Source organism: Volvox carteri, assembly GCF_000143455.1.
Source record: "Volvox carteri f. nagariensis unplaced genomic scaffold VOLCAscaffold_12, whole genome shotgun sequence".
In the NCBI taxonomy this organism is placed as follows: domain Eukaryota; kingdom Viridiplantae; phylum Chlorophyta; class Chlorophyceae; order Chlamydomonadales; family Volvocaceae; genus Volvox; species Volvox carteri.
The window spans coordinates 1,424,762-1,440,801 of record NW_003307555.1 but is presented as its reverse complement, the minus strand read 5'-3'; the positions used below and the strand labels follow the sequence as shown (position 1 = coordinate 1,440,801).

Sequence of the window (16,040 nt, the reverse complement as noted above, 5' to 3'; positions counted from 1 at the left end):
TATGCAGTTGGGGAGCGGGCGCATCGATTTGCTGAAGCGTAATTGCTATCATGGCCAGACAGCGCAACAGCCGGAGTGGCGAAAGGGAAATGGAAAACGGCGGAGCAGTCGAATGGTAGCAGAAATGGATTAGGATGGATATAAAGGGAGCCCCGGTGCGGACGCCGTGCCAGGTGGATTTCCCTCTCAAACCCAAAGCCCACAACCCCCCAGCACCACCTGCTGCTGCTCGTCCAGACACTCAAAAGGCCCTATGCGGTCCATGCTCCGCTGCCGTACACCCCTGCCAAGCAACGCCTCCAGCGGGCTGCGCCAGGCGTTCTTCTGCACGTTGTACGGCGGTACAGCAGTACGGGGAAATGGTACGACGCAAGCGCACATGTTAGGGATGACAGGTGTACAACATGTTGGGAATTACAGGTGTAAAAACATGCGCACCGGAACCCCCCAAAGGTATAAAAGACCATGCAAGATCCTAGAATTGTATTATGGCTTCGCTTGCATACCTCATATTACTGCCGAGGCAATGGGTTATATAGTTGTGTGTGTGGCGTAGAACCAAAATACTGCGGCTCCACAAAAAAGCGGCCTCGCCAACACGCGGCCCTTTGCCGTCACTTTCCTCTCCTTTTTCCTTTTTCCCTGATATACCTTGGATTCTCACTACTCCCCTCGAAGAGGACCCTCCGGAGTCAGGCAGTCGGACCCCCGCCCCAGCAACAGCGCAGGCACCCACCAGCTGGGGGGGTGCGATCACGAAATCATCCCGCTGAATACCGTGCACTCGCACCAAGGAAAAGGCTCATGCCGGGAAAGCAACAGGGACCCGCAACATCATCACATGCACGCCCTGGAACCCCGCGGCCCCCTTGACAGCCCCGAGGCCCAACAAGTCCCCATAAACCGGCCTGGGCAGATAGACTAGATCACCCGGGTCGTGGTGGCCGAGGAGGACAGAGCCGCGGGAGGTTGGTATGGAATGTGCAAAAGGTCCGGCAGGAGGAACCTCGCGAAGAGGAATGACGTCACTACGCTGCTCACCTCCAACCAGCGTACGGCCAGGTCGCCAAGCAGTCGTGCCTGCCGTACAGGGGTATATTAGGGGGAACGGCAGCGGCAGAAACGGGCATGTAAAAAGGTATGGTTTCACGGTTGCAGGTTTTCTTAACCCTAAAACCTCTTAAAATGTATGCGCATATGTGTTGCAGCAGCCGGCGGATCATCTGTGCATACCCAGCAAGTCAGGTTTTCACTTTTGAATATTTGCTTATTAAGGCGACGGTGATAAGGCTATACCTGCTCGCACAGAGACCAGTCCCTGTACTTGATTGCTTGACGCATCTTTTCCTCCCCCGGACGCTTTTCGACACGTTGCCGTTGCTACCTGGCCACCATTCCTACTACTACCAGAACATGACATGCATGGCTGAATTGCAATTCCTAGCGCAATAACTCCTCCACTTCCCACCTCCCCCTCCCTCTCCTGCTGAATCCAAGCTCAACCCACTCACCCGCAGAAAAGGGTCAGCGACGCAAAGCTCCTCGTAAGCCACCCGTAGAGGTGAGCGTAACCGCATCGGCGACGGCGACGGCGGCAGTTGCGTACGGGATCCTTCGCCGCCGCCATCGTGGCCACCACCATTGGCGGCGAGGTCCCAGTGCCCAGTTGGCGGCGGCGGCGACGGCAGCGATGCGCCGTTGCCCGACTCCAGCAGTCGAATGCCGTCCTTGTCCTCCATCTCCACAAGTGCCTGGCAGTGCATCAGGAATCCGACCGATGCAGCATGGCGCCGTTCAGATCGTCACGTGCCGTACATATCAGCATGAAGGTCAAACACAGAAAGAAAGTGTAGCATGGCAAGGACAGGAAAAGTCAAAGAGGCACGGTCCCTAGCGTCCCGAAAATGGACACTAAATTCCCCAAAAGCAGGAAAAGGCACTAAGGCGGTTGATAATGATATTCGTGCTGAAGAGGGATTCGATCATTAACAGAGCATGTTGGAGGCCATGAAGTGGGAACCAGTACGTCTGGCGAGGATGTTGGAACGTATGTGGGCTCACCGAAACTCAGTTATCCCGTTTGGACGCAAGTCTGGGCTGATGTGCGGTGTTTCCTGTTCTCCGTGGCTTTCGGGCGTATAGATATTGCCCTTGGGCCTTCGGCTCGTATGGGTATGGGTATGGGGTCACGCACCCCCAACCATGTAACACACACTTAGGCGGTTGCGTGGGCGACGGGCGAACGGAAACATCCCCCTCGTATAAAGACATCTGGAATGGACCAGCTGTATTCCAGATTGGATCGGAACATCGTGTGCAGGGCCCTTTGTCGTGTGTTGGAGTGCAGGACTGCTGTGTGTTGCAGAGACTCGTCATCCCCTGCCTTCAAAGCTGCTTTCAAAGCGGACAGGACATGGAAAAAGCACGTCGCTCGTGGAACTCCGCACTCCGCAATCCAAACCGTGTGTTTTGGCAGTACTCCGGACTTCCCCCCGGACCAACCCTCTGACATAGCCGCGGATCACCAGCAGCATGCGATGGATGCAGCTCACCGTTTGCACCCTCGCCTATTCCCCACCGTGCTTTCCCCACCTCCAAAGCTACAGCGGCCCCCGCCACCCCCGTCACAAGAGAGCCGTAGCGGTAGCCATACACCTACCTCGCAAGCTTTGCCCAGCAGGTCCCCGAACTCCAGGGTGAGCTGCTCCAGCTGCGCAGCGTCGCCCACCACCGGGGGAGACAGGGGATTGCGCGGAGGCGATAGTGGGCAGCAGCTGGGGGCGACGGGGTAGGAGGAGCCGCCAGGGCCGGCCACGGCCGCAGCCGCCGCCGCCGCCGCGCCGGGGCCAGCAGCTAGGAGGCCTGGTGACGGTGGAGGTGGAGGAGGAAGAGGAAGAGGAGGAGGCAGCGCCGCCAATGCTGATGGTGTGCCATCCCGGCCGGTGGCCAAGCTGCTGGCGAGGTCCTGGGACCTCTGCTGCAGCTGATGGTTATGGTGTTGCATGAGTTGGCGGTGGTACTGGTATTGGGCTGGGTGCTGGTGATGTTGGGGCTGGTGCAGTAATGGCTGGTACGGCAGCCTTGGGACCAGCTGGCAGGGACGTGGTATAAACTGCTGCTGCGCCTGCTGCAGCTGCGGAGGCTGCATCGGCGGATGCGGTGGTATCGGTGGCGGATGCGGCAGGGAACCCGCGTACGGCGGGTACGGCTGCATGTTCTGCTGCGGCGGCGGCGTTTGGTACGGCTGCATTTGCAGAGGTGGTGGTAGGGGGTACGGCTGCATGTTCGGCGGCGGCGGCGGCGGTTGGTACGGCTGCATTTGCAGCACTTGCGGCGGCGGGTACGACTGCATGTTCTGCGGCGGCGGCGGCCGTTGGTGCAGCTGCATTTGCTGCATTTGCGGCGGTTGGTACCGCTGCATGTGCTGCCGTGGCGGCGTCTGGTACGGCTGCATTTGCGGCATTTGCCGCTGCGGGCACGGCTGCATCTGCAATTGCGGCGGCGGCGGTGGATACGGCGCCATGTGCTGAAGTGGTCGCTGATTGATTCGGCCTATGCTTGGCGGCTGCGGTGGCAGCGGCAACAGCTCATGCAGGGCAGGGAATGGCACCGCATGCTGCTGCTGTTGCTGAGCTTGCTGTTGCTGCTGTTGCAGGGGTCCTTGGAAAGCAGCATTGAGGAAAGGCCCCGGGCTGCCGTACTGGCACTGATGGCTCTGATGGTGATGATGGTAAGGCGGTGATCGGTCGTGGGGCGGCGGCATGGGGAGGGGTTGCCTCTGCGGAGGCTGAGGATGAGCAAGGGCCACGGCCAGCGCCTGCACCAGGGATCGTGTCGGGGACTTTGGCGTCGAAAGTGAACCCCCCTGGGGCGCCACGGAGTCCTCCCGCCGCAGCGGCATCGTCGGCGGCGTGTATCGTGGAGGCGGCGGGGGTATGCGCTCAGGCTCCGGTGTACCTGGTACCAAGGCCACCCCGGCCGCCGTCGCCGCCGCCGCTACGGCGCCCTGTCTGTTGGTGCCGTACCTCAGCATGGCCTGCTGCATTTCCGCCGCCGCCGCCGCCGCCGCCATCGCTGGGATACGGATCCTTGCCACCTCACCACCTTGCGCCGCTGCCGCTGCCGCCTGCGGCGGCTCGCGCACCCCGTCCTCAGCCTCCCGCTCCCGGTTCTGGTTTTGGTTCTGGACCTGGTCCTGGACCTGGCCCATCTCCATTTCATCTGACACGAGCTCCAGACCTTCGTCCTCAGACATCCTTTCTACTTGCTCCTCTCGACCTTTTTCCACGTCCTCCTCCATGTCGTGACCGTCGTCGCCGTCGTCGCCCTCGTCGCCCTCGTCGCCGTCATCTTCATCACCTTCGCCCTCGTCGTCATCACCATCTCGATTAGAGACGTCGTCACCGCCATCACCATCACCGTCATACATGTAGTCTTCATCTCGGTCGTCTCCCTCCGCTCCTTGAGACGCATTGTAGCTCCAGCGCCTCATCCGCCGCTGCCGTATCGGAAGACACACTTGCTGCCCCCCAGCTTGTGGCTCCTCCAGCTTTCTAGCGGAGGTTCCTGCCCGTGTTGCCGCCGCCATCGCCGCCGTCGCCGCCGTCGATGCCGTACCGGCAACCCGCCGGCGCCGGTTCGCAGGTTGCGGCATTGGTGTAGCCAGCAGCCCCAAATTCACACACTCAGGGCACTGCCATGCGCCCTTCGGCACCGCCGCCAGCGGCGGAGTCAGGCAGCGGAGGTGCCATCCGGTGTCACAGCCGTCGCAGAGCAACATCTTGGCGGCTGCGTGGGGTGAGCCGCAGACCTCGCAGCGCGCCTCCTCCTTGCCGCCGCGGGTAGCCACGGCGGCTTTGAAGGTAGCAGCGGCGGCGGCGGCTGCCGTACGACTGCAGCGCTGCAGCTGATCGGTGCGGTGGCGGGAGCGGCTGCCATCGCGCGCGATGATGACAGCAACGCCGCCGCTACCGACGCTTACCACACGGAACACAGTCCTGAGGCTCGGCGCTGCGTCCTCGTCGTCCTCGTCAGCGGCGGCGGCAGCGTCTATCCTCTTCGGGCTCCGTGCCGTACCGGCAGGTGTCGCCGTCTGTCTTACATGCACCCAGTCACCAGCGCAAACGGAGTCCGTCCCGTCCGGGTTGCTCTTCCGTGACCTGCTCGTTCTGCAGCGGTTGCCTTTTGGTTGGCTTTTCTCGGCTCCGTCGACGGCGGTGCCGGCGACGCTGGCCATTGGAGCGGCCGCGGTTGCGCCAGGGGCGCGCATGGCGGCGTCGGCCGCCGTAAGCGCATCACCGCGACCGTACGACCGCCGAACCCGGAAGCGGTCGTAGCAGCGACGGCACGTGACCAGCCCCGGGCAAGTCCTATGTGTACGCCAGCCGCGGGATGTGGTTTTGGAGCCGCACTCAGAGCACACATGCCGAGAGCCGCCGCCGCCGCCGCCACCGTCGCCGCCGCTGCCGTCACCAACGCCACCGCCGTCTGCATCAGCGCTGTCCGGGTTTTCGCCGCTATCTCCGCTGGCACTGTCACCATCGCCATCGATGCAGTAATGATTCCCTGTGACCCGCCGACGGCTGAACCGTCTCCTTCCACCAGGACGGGGGTTACACTCGGTCATATTCGCCTCGCGCGCCTCTGTGGCGGTAGCGGCGGCGGCGGCAGCAGTGACAGCGACGGCGCCAGCGTTCCCTGCCGCCTCGACCTTCCCGGTGAACTCCAAAGCAGCCGCCGCCACCCGCTTCACCAATGGCGGCGGAGGTGTGCCAGCCGCTGCAGCAATCTCCTTTGCTCCGGAACCCGCCTCAATCGCCTGCACCTGCGCCGCCAACGCCTTTTCATCGCTGCAGTACCCTTGTTGCAGTACACCGGTCGGTGCACCACCGCCGTTGCTGGCTGCGGTTAATCTGCCATCCTGAACATCCAGCGAACTAGCGGTCGGCGGTGATACACAGTGTCTGCCACCGGGCTGCATACCTTGTAACGGTGCCGCTGCGACCTGCGCCGTGGTGCATGCAGCACAAGTAAACGTGTACGCCAGCTTTTTGTTCCCTCGCCTGCGCCTTGTTGCACCGCCGTCGCGGCCGGCCGCGCCGTCGTCGTCGAGATGGCAGCCGCTATCGGCGTTGGCAGCGTCGACCCCGGCGTTGTCATAATGACGTAATCCACAAACGGCACAGCCCCGGTCGTCTTCCTCCAGAGTCCGTTTTCCGCGCTTCCCTCCAAATCCAGATCCAGATCCCCGCGCGCCATCGGGTGCTAACTCGCAAGCCAGTTCTGGCAACGGTAACGGCGACGCCGCCGCCACTGCTACAGCCTCCATGCTTCCCCCAGTGAGCAAGGCATCCCCCCCCGGATGTGCTACAGTGGCTACAGCCTTCGGACTAGGACCTGCACCATTGACATGGTTGGCGGCGGCAGCCGTCCTCTTCGCTGGCGGCACAGGCCCTCCTGCCGCCGCCGCCGCCGCTTCCGCCCTCTGATCGTCACTTGCCGGAGCGCCAGGATCGCCCGCCTCGGTTCGGTTGCCAGAACTCAAATATGCCCCGCGACGCCGATGCCGGTCGTAGCAGGCTTGGCAGGTGACTTTTCCTGGGTCGAGTTTATGCAGGTACCATCGTACGGACAGTGTTGCGCCGCACACACAGCAAGGACCCTCTAACGCTCCTGCGCTGCGTTCCCTGGCTCCGGAACCGCGATCCGTGTCTCCGAAACCGCCCTTCCTTTCGCCGGATCTACGCTCCTTGCTCATAACTCCGGATTCACTCTCTCGGCAGCTGGCTCCAGACCCACGCGTCTTGCTTGCGCCTCCCTGTGCCTGATGCTTGCCCGCATTTCCAAATTTTTCACCAGCTGAATTGGATGCGCCTGGGGTTTGTGACGTACGTTTTGTACGGCGTGACTCGTGGGAGTCAGCTGTTGTCTGGCCCGCAGCCGTTGGTTCCGCCGCTGCCGCTGCTGGCGCCGAAGTAATCCTTGGCAATCTATGTCGCACTTGCTGTGCTGTGCGATCATGCGTTGTGAGGAGAAGGGTTGCGGTGGTGGCCAGGGGCGCCGCCGCTCCGCTGGCGGCGGCGGCGGTGTTGGCCGCTGCTGCGGCCGCATTGGTCCGGCCAGCGGCGAACCCGTATGCAACTTGGGGTTGTCCTGTGGCGGCATAAGAGTCCGGTATTGCCGCATCCGCTGCGGCTGCAGCGATGCGGTTGTTGCCTTTATTACTCATATCACAGCTAATGCCGCTATCACCATTGCCGCCGTTGTTTCCGACAATACCGTTGCCGCGATTAATGGCAGCGTTAACGATGGCAGCGTTGACGGCAGCTGTGTCGCCTGCGGCGGTGTCGCCGGCGCTGACGGCTGCAGCCGCCTCCGCCACGCCCATCGTTGCGGTCCCTGGTGCCGAACCTGCTGCGGCCGCCGCCGCCGCCACCGCTGCCGCAGCTTCGCCTCCACTGCTGCTGCCTTCTTTCTCGCCTCGGTTCGCGTTCCCAAGGTTCAGCCACGCCTCTCTATCCGCACCCGCACGGAGGCTGTAGCTGCCGCAGTTTTGGTACCGCATATGGCAGGCGTTACAGACCATTACCTGCAGTCTCTGTTGCGAGGGGTGGACACGACAGGGCAGGGCAGAAAGTCCCTATAAGGCCGTTGTTCTCCCCCCCCCCCGGGCAGAGCAAGCCCGGGCAGAGGGAGTTTGCCGACCTCGTCGTTCCCGTCTTTCAGGATAGGAAGAGGCCGTAACCTTGCCTCTCGCCAAGGGAAGGATAGCCCCGTGGGCCACCAAGCCGGCCTCATTGAGCTTTGCCTGCCTCCCTGCATGCAGGCCGGCTCGCATGCATGTACTTGGGACAAATAGTGGGAGCCTGAAAAGGTCCCAAAGAAGTCCCGTTGCCTTAAAGGCTTGCACAGATACACATAGCACACACAGCACACACAGCACACACAGCGCACACTTTGCCGCTCCGCAGCGCGCACAGCGCTAACCACATACACGGCTCGGGATCCCGCCCGTCATGGGCTCATCGCCTCGCCTAATGAGCACCAGCCGTCAGACCAATTACGACACCCGCATCGTACGGCTGCCGTACCTCCTTGTGTCCATGCCACGCGTGAGTCCGTACGGTGCCGCATTCTCCGCAGGCACTGCCGCCGGCGCCGTCGGCCTCCTCCTGGGAACGACTTCCCAGCGGCCCGTAAAAACCGTTGGCTCGGCGGTTGGAAAAACCGCACGTGTGGCAACTGTAGCGTCCGTCGGGAGAAGTGTAGCCCCAGTTGTGATTGACCGAGCCGCAGCTGATGCAGCAACCGCTGCGGATTTCTGGACGTGGTGGTGATGAGGGGGACGCGCTCGGCAACGTCCGGGCTGTGTACCCTTCTGGCTGCGGCTGCGGTGGCGGAGGGCGGGGAAGACGGGGAGCTTCGGACTGGGGCGGTGGAACTCCGTTTGGGTCGCAGGATGATGACGCCGTTTGGTTCGGTTTTGACAGTTTTGATGAGCGTCTGGCTGGGATGCCACGCGGAGCGGGTTGAAATTGCGGTGTCCTATCAACTGCTCCTGCCTCGGCTGCTCCTGCCTCGACACGATACTCCTCCGGTGTGACTGTTGCTCCTGATACCTTTGCTCCTGCTGCTAGTGCTTGTTTTACTGCGATTGCAATCCTTGTTATTGCTGTCTTTGCTGCTTCAGCTGATATACTTGCCGTTCCCGCTGTTGCTGCTGTTGTAGTCCCTCTTCCAGCTGTCGCGTCCGATTTGTGTGCGAGAGAAGACGGCGATGAAGGGGCGTCCTTGCAATGAAGTGCATCGCGTTGAGATCTAGATTTCAAGCAAGTTGAAATGGCTTTTGCAGCTCGGGCGGCTGCACTGCGCTGTGGGCGCGCAAGTGGACCATCGGGTAGACGGTTGTCACGACCAGCCATTTCCTGAGAAAGCAATCCAGTAGGCAAGACGTTGAAGTAATATGGCACAGTATGTTTACATGTTTATATTATGATACGAAAATTCAGTATGGTAGCTGTTCTGGGACTGTTATAATTGCATCGGCCAGCATCGGCTCGTCCGCTGTCGTGTCAATCCATCTTCCCCAGGCAGCAAGCACGAGCGAATCGACCGCATAAAGCTAAGCTAAAACATATCAGGCTGTTTTCACAAAGCGAATAATTTTACATAACAACAGGAAAGGGACATATTGCACCTGTCGGCACCCGTCGTCCTCTCAGGATCGCCATGCCCCATCGAAGTACTTTTCACAGTTACAGTATGCTGGGTTGTCTTCTGTCTGGTTGTATAGTCCTGACGTCCAAAGATCATGTATGAGAGGCCCGTCACGGACGAGACTTCCGTCGGACCAGCAGACGACAAGCTAGGAAGTCGCTAGTTGAAATGCCAAGCTAGGACTTTCTTAATTCTTGCCACACGTTATGGCATATTGTACTGTTATCCCTGGGCTTCGAGACCTTTTGGATTGATGGTTGAGGATGGATGTTGCTGGAAGTCCGGCCTCCAGGGCGACAACGAGCAACGGTAAGTTTCATCCTGGCTTTTTAAAGGCAAATCTACCATGACTACTAAGCGCAATTCAGTTTGACGCGAGCGATGGTCCTTCTCAACCATTCCTACCTCGAAGTCCAACGATGCAATCGAAGCAAAGGGAGCTTGCGATGCAAGCCAAGGGGGCCTCAGTATGGAACAACAAAAGTACGTGAAGCAGGATCAATGACATGAGCTGAATGCTGTCGAGGAGCGCCGCCTCTCAGCAGCACTCCTAGTTCCAGGGGGTCCCCGGGCCAGGGACGGGACTTGGACCCGGTATAATACACGAAGGGGAAACAGTAGCACTACCGGGAATTCGTGCCTTCCACCGTGCAGTGTCGCTCGAAAGTAAAAGAGACCTCCGTCCCACAGCTATATAACAATTGCTACCAGGGAATCAGCTCCCGCCCCCAATGTTAAGTGCATCGGGGCAGGCCGACGCGAGGATAAATGCCGCGTGCCTAACCAAGCTCGCTAACGCACATCGGCATGCAGACGGGTATACGAAGCATATATAGACAATACCCCACACCACAGCACACACCACAGCACACACCACAGCACACACCACAGCACACACCACATACTGCGCTGTGTTGCACTACACCCGTCGGATAGCGATGGCAAATACACGCACACACATGTGTGCACGTATTGACGATTCAAATGCTCGAAAACAATATTGAGGCATATCGGCTATGTCGGTAGGTCCTTCGCATCCTGAACAGGATGGGCTAACTTTACTTAGAACCTAAGATACGTATACATACACGTCCCATGAACACGGAGCTACCCCAAGCAGTACCAGCTTACACGACAACAGCACTTTCAGAGGAGCCAACAACTCCATCCGTGTGTAATGAGACTTCGTTCACCTTTGTTCACTCGACGGCTTCATGACAGACATGTGTTCCAGCGCACACACACAGACACACATACAGACACACACACAGACACACACACACAGACACACTCAGATAATGTACACGGTCACATAATGTATGCTCAGCTCACCTAAGCACATACAGACACTGACACACGCACACACAGACATCTAAGGGGCCACTGGCCGCCACAAACATACGGACACACAGTGCGTGCATAAGTCCTTGGAAGAGCGATCCTGAGTACTTTGATACCTAGGATGATGCACAACGGCCTCAATTGCAGAACTCCATTGATTCCGGTCGCCGGAAGGACGGAAAGAAGGACACGTGCGCTGTGACAACAGTTTTCGATTGGATTCCATTTGCCCCGCTAACAATAAAGCTCGGTCTTAGTCTGCACCGAGCCTGTTGGGTATGTGCGCGTGCTTAAACGGACCAGCCGGTCTCCTATTTCTGGTCTGTGATCTATGTATGTATGCATCGCCAGGCCATGTGCCCTTTGGCTCAACTTCTTTGCTCCCAGGCATGAGATGCTTGGTAGCCCACCGCCGTAGTAATAAAGGATGGAAAGAGCGGGGGCTCCAGTTCTAGTATTTGAAATTGTTTATTGGGTCTACGATTAGTCATGTACGCGTTCCTTTTGTTGATTCAATCAATGCTTTCAGCATCTTTGCAATGACAGTTGTCGGATTTTTTATGCTTGGATACCCGTTCCTCCTGCACCTCCAGCCTAGGGGGGCAGAATTATGCACCAATCGAGGCCGCGCCGTGCAGTTGGGCGTGATATCTATAGGTTGGAGAATCATGATGCAAGTGCCCGTCAGATGGAGGAGACGGCTGCAAAAGCCCGTTACTGTGCGTGATCTGTTCAGTCATTCTGGAGAGGTGTATATAGCTCAGCTCGGCTGCTCCTTTGGCTGTTGCCGGGCTGATCCTGTCGCTTCTGCTGCAACTGTCGCTGCTACTGCTGCTACTGCTGCTGTGTTTCTATCTTGCCTTAACAGAAGAGGCGGTAGCGAAGCTGCCGTTGCCGATATTGGGCTCTCTAAAAGCCCCGCACATCGCTAGCAGCGCACCAACCAAGTCGGGAAAGGTTGGACGCTCCCAGGGCTCCGGCGACAAGCAGCTCTCCGCAACCGTCCTATACGGCACATGTGGGATGCATATCAAAACATCCTGCAGGTGGTGCACAAAGGCAGGGAAATTCACTGGCTACTGATTCACTTTGCCTGCAAGGCCGCGATGCTTGGCACTTGTGAAACGCGGTTTGAAAACTGCTTGTCCTGCTCGCCGCTGGAGAGTGCTGAAGGTTCTATAGCTAAATGAGGCAACCCGCCATCGTGAACTACTTATCAATTCTATCTACTTGCATGATTAAAGAAATATAAACACTAATAGTGAGAACGACGAGCACCAAAATTATGAAACACCGTCGGATCACAGAACTAGGATCTAGGACTAGGATCATTTTCTGCGCTGGCCGTTGCAGGTTGCACCTTGAGGTATAAACCCTTACAGGCGCCAAACCTGGGACCTGTTGGTCAAGAATCCAATTTCTGCTCGATTCCTTTGTGAAATTTAATTGATGGCACATGCATCCTGTGGGTCGTGATCCGGTTGTAACGTCCGGTTGTAACGTCGTTATTCAATTTTCAGATTGCGGTTCCACATGTTGATGAAATCCTTTACTGAAGAGCGTCACATTCTTATCAATCAGCACAACTAGATCGCCTGGCTACAATTTAGCAACCATGAAAGCGATATACGTAGCCCTATACATATGTACTACGAAGATGCTTCGATGTAAAAACTTTTGTAGCATGCGTATGCCGACCCGATTATTTTTCCAAGCATATGCCCAACCTGAGTAAGGTTTCTGGCGGCGGCGTCTGCTTGCCCCTGTGGACTGCAAAGCCCCGGATGGCGGCGCAAATGCACAGTACTTGGTTTAGGGAGCACCCATGAGGATGAGGCCAAACGACCACACGTCAGCATGGGGCGACAACTGACCAGCAGCCGCCACCTGCGGGGGCGCGACCGTGTATCACCGTAAGCTTGTTGCGTTTGACAAACCACGAAGGCAATTACGGAGGCATCGAGAAAATGGGAAACTGCAAGCATCGTCATCACCATAGTTGTTATTTATGAATTATCCATCATTGATGGTGCGAGCCATGCATGCAGGCGCGCGTTGCGTACCAGGTTTGAGGTCTGCGTGCACAACCTGGCAGCTGTGCAGATGATGCAACGACAGCTCTTCCCAGGGCTACCTTGTAGCATCATCCAGCTCAGGCTGAATGGTACGCACACGTGGCAGCATTCCTCGAGCCACGTCCAACGCCAGGGCGCAGGGCCGTAAGGCGGGCAGCACCCCCTAAATCCGACGCTGCCAGCTAGGCCCCGTTCTGGGCAAATAAAGGCAGCTGGCAGGCACGGGACACGGAGTGCAAGGAAGTAGCGTCAGGTAAAGCTGGGGATGGCTGGGCTGCATATCGCGTCTTTGCTGACGGGGCTTAGATAGGTTGATAGTTTTTGCGCGTTGAATAACCCGGTATGGTATATATTCTGGATGATGTTAGTTTGTGCCAACAGCTCGCAAGTCCTTCGGTAGGACATGACAGGCTTGTCCGCATGCAGGGATTGTAATGTTGCATCTTGTCGATGGTATTTGAACAGAGAGGCAAACGTGCAGAAGGCAATAGACTGCCACAGATAGACGGACAGTGAGACAGAAAGAGGGACAGGCAGGCAGAGGAGCAGACAGACAGGCAGACAGACAGCAGGATAGACAGGGAGACAGTGGCTATTTGCGGTTTGTTCCCAATCCTTCCGAATGTCTAGACCTGTAGGCGTTGCATGAATATGGGGAGGACTATCGTGCCATGTCCTTAGGGGTGATAACCATAGACGGAACTGACCACTATGCTGACATCGTGCACACTCCAAGGGGCCCCACCTGCTTCCAAGCTTGTTCACAGCTGACCCTGCCTTGCACACATCTCGTGGCGCTGTAGATCCGCTAGATTTGGTTGGATGCTGGTGGTGAGTTGCTGAACCCAACGAATACATTCTGAAGTCTAGCAGGGGAGAGCAGGGAACTGCCTCGGGAAAGGGGGGCGCTGGTGAAGCTTTACCACCCTGTAACATCATACATCTCCTAGCTCAGCATGTAGATCAGTATATACGTGAATGCTTTATAAGCAAGGCGCATTAAAGAAAACGTTCCTAAGTATGTGGCGTGAGTAAGCGGTGGTGCGCTAAGACGTCTTGGCAGGGTTTAGGCGATGGCAGTACTGACTCCATTGCAGCTCGGCGGGCTAGTGCCAACCTTGCTCACGGCAGCCCGTGCTTCAATGGACTAACCACTCCTCCTCCTCCTCCCCCTCCTCCAGGGGAGCAGTACTCAACTCCCTCTGCTTGCAGGCACTACTCCGCGGACCGCCATCCGTTGTTCTTCATCTTGCGCAACTACACAGGAATTATCCATAAACTTGGTAAAATTCCTGGAGTAGCTTTATACGCGTACGTGCGAAAGACACCTAGCCATAAATCAGTTGCTCTGAACCCTCGCTCCCCGCTGCCTCTGCCTACCTGGCGCGGCCTCTATTCTCTTATAGCACGGCATTGGTTCGGGCGGACCTGCTTTTCGGTTTCCCGCCATGCCAGTAGCATGGCACCCAAGCCTTCGCAGGTCTTGTCGTACTGTCGTCCTTACGGGGTGACCTGAGCAGAAGTGTATTCAGCCTTGCCGTCGGATAATGATGTGAACCCCCGCGCCGTATGCTTTGGGATTTGGCAAGGTATGGGTCCATCGCATGTCTTGCGATGGCACGCTTGGTGGGCCTGGAAACTTTTCACCGGAAGCCACAAAGGAGAGCTTCGTCCCAATCAGTACCGCAGAAGCCCGCCCTATGGCGTCTTAACTGCTAAGTGTTCCTGCATCCGTTCACACTTAGCGCCAGTGTCAGGGCTTACAGCATATCGTCATCCTATAAAACTGCACTTAGACGCTCCCCGTCTCCACACCGTGACTTTGTCCAGCCTAAGACACGTGTATTACGGCGATGGCCAACGTGTACGCCTACTTTAACTCCTTACCGATTCCACTCGAGGGACATGGCACTATAAGCACAGACCACCTGTCGTACCCTTTTACCCAAGGCACCCAGGCGATAATCCGTGCTCTGCCCGTCTTCCACCGGCACCTTCGAGCAGCGGTTAATTTCAACTTGTCAATGCATCTAGCATGCTATGCACTGGCGTGCAGCCAGGGGGAAGCGCGCCAACGCCTAGTGTCAAGTGACGTCATGTCACCCCGTCCATGCCACGGCTAATCCCTAAGCACAGGGACGATTAATCCTATTCGCATCGATCCTAAAATCTAATAAATCTATCATAATTACGTGGCGAGGTCCATGGCTCAATCAATTATTGCCATCCTATGCCGGTCATCGCCATCCCATGCCCTGCGTTGGCCACAGCCCTACCACACCAGACCGCGTCATCCATAAGTCACAATTGACCGTTGAGTCGTAGCGACCGGTACATCACCCATTGCGCAGCAGCTACCGCTCGCGCCCTTAAAGACATAATTGCAAACCGAGTACTGTCCAACCTTGTAGGCGCAGACATCTGTTTGGTTAAAAAGACCGCTCAGCACTATCAATAGGCGCCCAAGACCCGAGCGCGACGATGGAACCTCCACGTCTACATATGCGCCAGTCGCGTCCTTCCCAACGCTGTATGACAACACACCGCTGCTGAGTACAATGCCCTTGACCGCTGCGACTGCGGTATCAGCCATGTACATTTTCACGCTCTGCAATGTCATGCCCGAGCAGTCCGGCAGTCCCTCCTGTGGGCCCAGCGGATTCGTCACCGGCTGTGCGGAGATCTGGAAGCTGAGTGTAGTTTCAGTGATCGCTGGCTCCTGGGAAGTGTTGACATAATTGAGCCGGAACGGCGAGTCCGTTAGGCGGGGGTTACAGGTACTGTTGATACGCTCGCTGCAGAACGACACAATGCCCTCGGGGCAGCAGCCCGCCGTCAGCTCATTTGGGGGCAGGATCGCCGACGGGTTGCCAGGCACGGTCTGCCACCCATGGATTGAGTAATCACACGACGGTAGTCCAGGCGTGAAGGCCGAGACCCGGCAGGGAAGCTTTGTCGTGTCAGCCCAGTTTGAGGTCGAAAAGGCAATTTCAAACGTGTAGAACTGTCCCGAGGGAATATCTGTAGTGTAGAGGACTTTCGGCAAGGTGATGCCCAGACCGCCATAAGCCGTATGTCCTGTCTTGACTCCAATCTCCATACCGTCGTACGTGTAAACCTTGGCATAATGTACGAGACCCGAGTACGACGGCTGCAGGGCCAGGGACACACCGTCCATTGCCTGGTTGCAGCAGTCGCCGGCACGGTATGTGACAGGGATGCACTGCGAAGAGGGATCCACGGAAAGCGTAAAGATGAAGACGGTCAGATTGCCCACCACCTCAGACTCCTGGAAGCGGAACCGCCACCTAGAGTGATTATCGATGAAGGGGCTGAGGCAATCGCAGGTTGATTGTGGAGGCTTTGGAGGCGCAGGGGGAAGGGGAGGAGGCGGTGGCGGTGGTGGTG

The 16,040-nt window shown here is 57.8% G+C and overlaps 2 protein-coding genes across 2 annotated transcripts in view; both read right to left on the bottom strand.

Annotated features, from left to right (window-relative positions):
• Nucleotides 1-10,119, bottom strand: part of VOLCADRAFT_104152 (uncharacterized protein) — a gene marked incomplete at both ends in the record, with an annotated part of 26,141 nt that extends 16,022 nt beyond the window's left edge. The window contains 11 exons of the mRNA XM_002948935.1: nt 220-324; nt 1,042-1,080; nt 1,512-1,751; nt 2,660-2,710; nt 3,190-3,244; nt 3,516-4,498; nt 4,982-5,369; nt 5,589-7,008; nt 7,411-7,597; nt 8,091-8,387; nt 10,018-10,119. Of these exons, the coding sequence (XP_002948981.1) occupies nt 220-324; nt 1,042-1,080; nt 1,512-1,751; nt 2,660-2,710; nt 3,190-3,244; nt 3,516-4,498; nt 4,982-5,369; nt 5,589-7,008; nt 7,411-7,597; nt 8,091-8,387; nt 10,018-10,119 (3,867 nt within the window). The remainder of the gene's footprint in view (nt 1-219; nt 325-1,041; nt 1,081-1,511; nt 1,752-2,659; nt 2,711-3,189; nt 3,245-3,515; nt 4,499-4,981; nt 5,370-5,588; nt 7,009-7,410; nt 7,598-8,090; nt 8,388-10,017) is intronic.
• A 4,258-nt stretch (nt 10,120-14,377) lies between these two features.
• phV31 (extracellular matrix glycoprotein pherophorin-V31) overlaps nt 14,378-16,040 on the bottom strand; it is a 3,176-nt gene continuing 1,513 nt past the window's right edge. Inside the window, exon 4 of the mRNA XM_002948934.1 lies at nt 14,378-15,993. Within this exon, the coding sequence (XP_002948980.1) occupies nt 14,923-15,993 (1,071 nt within the window). The 3' untranslated portion in view covers nt 14,378-14,922. The remainder of the gene's footprint in view (nt 15,994-16,040) is intronic.